The sequence below is a fragment of the Solanum pennellii genome, chromosome 10, assembly GCF_001406875.1.
Source record: "Solanum pennellii chromosome 10, SPENNV200".
In the NCBI taxonomy this organism is placed as follows: domain Eukaryota; kingdom Viridiplantae; phylum Streptophyta; class Magnoliopsida; order Solanales; family Solanaceae; genus Solanum; species Solanum pennellii.
Window position 1 is genome coordinate 43,419,792 of NC_028646.1, and position 4,964 is coordinate 43,424,755.

Here is a 4,964-nt window from a genome sequence, read left to right on the forward strand (position 1 = left end):
ATCCTTTTTCATGAATATCCTTATGTTTTATGTGAATCTACCCATACTTAGTACATGTGTAGTACTCACCTCATTCCTTTATATTAGTACAACTCAAGGTTCCGGACATTGAAGTGGAAGGAGGCCGATTTGAAAAAGCTTGGAAATCTTTCTCCATGTATTGGTAGGTCCTAATGTTCGGGACGCTATCATATATTTTCCAGCTTATGAAAACTTTATTAGGTATTAGGATTATCTAGTTCCTTCATGTTTTCTTTGGATGCTTGTTTATTAAGTCCTATATGGCATATCGACTATTTATTAGCTAAATCCATATTTGAACTTTTACATTATTATATATATATATATATATATATATATATATATATATATATAGAGAGAGAGAGAGAGAGACAGTTCCTTAGAATATCGTATGTTAAAAGTTTTTAAATTTCCGCAAATTTTAATAGATGACATGTTATGATGAATTCTAAGAGGCTTGTTTGAGTCCTCTAAGACGACGCCGACGCCGGTCTCATCCGGGGTATGCTCTCCGGCTTTGACACACTTGACACCAGAGCGTGAGGTTAAATATCCTTAGGATCAATGTCTCCCAAAACCACGTTACATAGTATCTTATTCATGGTTGTGAAGCTCACCACAATTATGGATGAGAGGCTATGTGATGATTAGGAAACTTCAATTTTCTTGATACTCGTATATTGTGCCTTTAGATGTTTGGCACTATGTGTGTTCTAGCATATGATTCCTTTCTTGACAAATTCTTTCCAAGGGAACAAAGATAATCTAAGGTAGAGGAGTTCATCAACCTTCGTCAAGGAGGTATGAGTGTTAAGGAATACTCCTTGAAACCCATTAAGTTGTCCAAATATGCTTCTTCTTTGGTTTCCAATATAAGGGATGAAATAAGCCGTTATGTAAAGGGCGTGTCCGAAGATCTTGAAAAAGAATATCGTGCAGGCATTCTTCATGACAATATGGATCTTTCTAGATTGATGGTACATCATAAACAGGTTGAGGAAACTAGTCTATGGAAGAAGAATAGGTAGTCAAAGAGAGCAAGGTTGTTTGAAAGTGGTTCTTCTATGAATAAGCTTCATGTTCAAGACAAGCCCAAATTTAAAAAGATGTTTTGAAACAAATTTCTTTCTGATTTCTCCAAGAATCCCAATGATAGAGGTTCTAATCCTAAACCTCAAAAGGGGAGAAATGGTTATCCACCAAAAGATAGACATACTTTTTGTAAGTATGGTAAGAAACATGCAGGTGAATGTCTTGTTGGGAGTATTATTTTCTATGGTTGTGCCATGGGTGGCCATAGGGTAAAGGATTGTTCTAATGTGAGAAGCCAAGGCAAGGGGGATGGTCAATCTGAACGTACCTTTCAGACCCTTACGAGATTGTGTCATTGATTTCAATGGATATTCGGATGATTACTTACCTTCGATCGAGTTCTCTTACAATAATAGCTATCATTCGAGCATTCTCATGGAACCTTTTGACGCTCTTTATTGTAGGAGGTGTACATCTACAGTTTTTTTGCTGCTATTGAGTTTATTTTCTACCCTCCTAATGATTTTAGTTTCATTCAGGGACAAACAATAGCTTATTTGTCCCCGAATGACACTAAAATCATTTGGGAGGGAAGGAATGTCCCAAGATTAGAAGCCCAACAAAAAAAATACATATTAACTTGAATTATAATATTAATCATGGAATTTGGACATAGCAAGACCCCAATTACTACACATAAAGCACAATATCACAATATGAAGAATTTCCTTTTCACAACAACATGATCTTAACATACCATAGACTGGTCAAATGTGCCAAAAATAAACTAACAACATGATTAACATTCTTTCATAAAGACTCACCATGAAAAAATGCACAACATAACTCACAACAAGAAGAATTGCAAATATTCAAGCCTAAAGGCATAATTCCCTGTAACATAAGCATTTTTTTTTCGAAACTTCACCAAAAATCAAAGCAACTTAAAAATTTAGTAATAATTTTAATTATTACAGAGAACAACTAACCTTCACTAGTAAAGGTATGAGGATAACGGGACTTCTTCTCGGCCTTGGCCTCCCACGTTACTCTCTCAACAAGGTGGTTTCTCCATAACGCTTTTACGGAGGCACTCTCTTTGTTCCTCAAACTCTTCACTTGATGATCAAGGATTTCAACCAGAAGCTCCTCAAAGGAAAGTTTTTCCTTCACAACAAGACCTTCAACAGGAAGAATAGACTCGACATTACCAATGCACTTCATGAGTGTAGAAACATGGAAAACCCCATGAACTAAAGATAGTTCACTAGGGAGTTTCAACTCATGTGAAACCTTCCCAACCCTTTGAAATATTTCATAATTACCCACATAAATAGCAATTAACTTCCCTTTCTGGTCAAACCTAACAACCCCTTTCATGGGAAAATTTTTCAAATACACCTTATCCTTCTTCGAATTCAAGGTCTCTTCTCCAATTATCGGCATGCGGACTATAGGTTATTTTAAACTAATACATTATTAAATGAACTTTCTCTAAAGTCATATAGATAATGTTTGGACCAAGAAGCGATAACTCGCCAACCTCAAACCACACAATGGGAGATCTAAACCTCCTACCGTACAAAGCTTCATAAGGAGCCATAACAAGGATAAATGAAAACTATTGTTATATAAGAACTCCACCAGAGGCAAGTGATCATCCCAATTTCCTTTAAAGTCAGTAATACAAGCCCTAAGAATATCTTCAAGAGTTTGAATAGTCCACTACACTTGACCATCTGCTTAAGGATTAAAGGTTGTGCTTAACTTTACTTGAGTACCCAAATCTTTTAAATGACCTTTAAAACCTTGATGTGTGTTGAGCACCACTATCCGATATGATTGAAAAAGGTAACCCATGAAGACTCCCTATCATGTAAATATAGATTCTTCCATAATCTTCCGCCGAATAAGTAGACTTGGTCAATCTATCCACTACCACCCATATTGAGTCATATTGATTTTTAGATCGAGGAAAACCTACTATGAAATACATTTTAACATCTTCCCACTTCGAAGTAGGAATTTTTATTTCTTATACTAGACCACTTGATTTTTGGTTCTCGGCCGTCACATGTTGGAAATTGCGACACTTTGCAACAAACTCCGCAATATCATTTTTTAGACCATCCCACCAAAACCCCTCTCAAAGATCATGGTACATCATTGTAAAACCCGAATAAATAGAGTAGAGGGGGAAGTATACTAATCCTCAAATACCCCATATAGGGAGATGGACTTATTAATCTTACATACAACCAATTCTTCCAGCTCCATCAATAATGGAACATGGTGTTGCATACACTTTATCTCAACCATCAAAGATGACATGGAGTTATAATGTACAAATATACTACCATTTGGAGAATTTTCAATTCGAACCCCTAAGTGAGACAATCTATGAACATCTTTCACATAGTTTCTCTTGGATTCTTCCACATGGGACACATTTTCCATGGACAACTGACTTAGAGAATCCACTACAATATTAGCCTTGCCGGGGTGATAGAGAACAATCATGTCATAGTCTTTCAACAACTCTAACCATCTCCATTGCCAGAGATTCAACTACTTTTGAGTGAATACATATTGGAGAGTTTTATGATCCGTATGCACATCAACATGAACCCCATAGATATAATGCTTCCATATATTCAACGTAAATACCATGGCTGGTAACTCAAGGCCATGAGTAGGGTAATTATTCTCATGAAATTTGAGTTGCCTAGAAGCATAAGCTTTAACTTTGCCATTTTTCATAAGAACACACCCAACCCCACTCGGGATGCATCACAATAGACAACAAAACCCTCTGTTCCCTCAAATAGAGTCAACACTGGAGCGGAAGTAAGCCTATTCTTCAACATTTGGAAGATATTTTAACATTCTTCTTAAAACATAAATTTCACATTCTTTTGGGTCATGGTTTTAAATGGGTAAGCAATAAATGTAAACACGTCGAAAAATCATCTATACTAACCTGCTAGTCTTAAGAAACTCCTAATATCCGTAGGAGCAAAAGGTCTAGGACAATCTTTCACCGATTCGGTCTTCTTTTGATAATTCTTTACAGCTTCACTCAAGATGACATGACCAAGAAACGCTACCGACCTCAACCAAAACTCACATTTTCTATACTGGGAAAAAAATTGGAGTTCCTTAAGCACTTGCAACACAACCCTCAAGTGATCCATGTTTTCACCCGACGTTTTTGAATGTACCAAGATGTCGTCAATGAAGACAATGAAAAATGCATTTAGGTAACTTCAAAATACCCAATTCATTAGGTCCATCAATGCCGTCAGAGCATTATCGAGACCAAAGGACATTACTAAGAACACATAGTGACCATATGTTTTTCGAAATTCCATCTTAGGAATGTCTTCACCTCTAAACCTATGTTGGTGATATCCAGATCTCAAGTCAATCTTGGAAAAGTAACTCGCACTTTGGAGTTGATCAAATAGATCATCAATTCGAGGGAAAGGATACTTGTTCTTGATTTTGACTTTGTTGAGTAGGCGGTAATCAATACACATTCTAAGTGTAACAAACCTAAAAAAGGGTATGCTAGGTAATGCTTAATGTGTCTAGAATGCCTATGATTAGACTGGGTTTACACGGATTAATGCGCGTAGAACCACACTTCTGAACCCTTCCAACAACCTATCCAACCAACGTTGTGATTTACTTGAGCTAGGAAATCTTGGGTCCAGCCATGTACGGCACCCGAATATGAAGATCTACCCACATGAGTCTTAACCAGACTTAAAAATGGGTAATCTTAACTATGGAGTGTATAGGGGTAAAATGATCTTTTTAAAAAATAAGGGTATTATTGTAATTACACTAAATATTTAATTAGTTAATATTGTTGAGGGACAATTTGGATAAAAAGGACCGAAATTGGC

The 4,964-nt window shown here is 36.4% G+C and overlaps 1 protein-coding gene across 1 annotated transcript; it reads right to left on the reverse strand.

Annotated features, from left to right (window-relative positions):
* Positions 1-2,037: 2,037 nt before the first annotated feature.
* LOC107001276 lies at positions 2,038-2,499 on the reverse strand. Its single transcript, XM_015199388.1, has one exon. The coding sequence runs from the start codon at positions 2,497-2,499 to the stop codon at positions 2,038-2,040; it is 462 nt and encodes a 153-aa protein (XP_015054874.1).
* Positions 2,500-4,964: the final 2,465 nt, after the last annotated feature.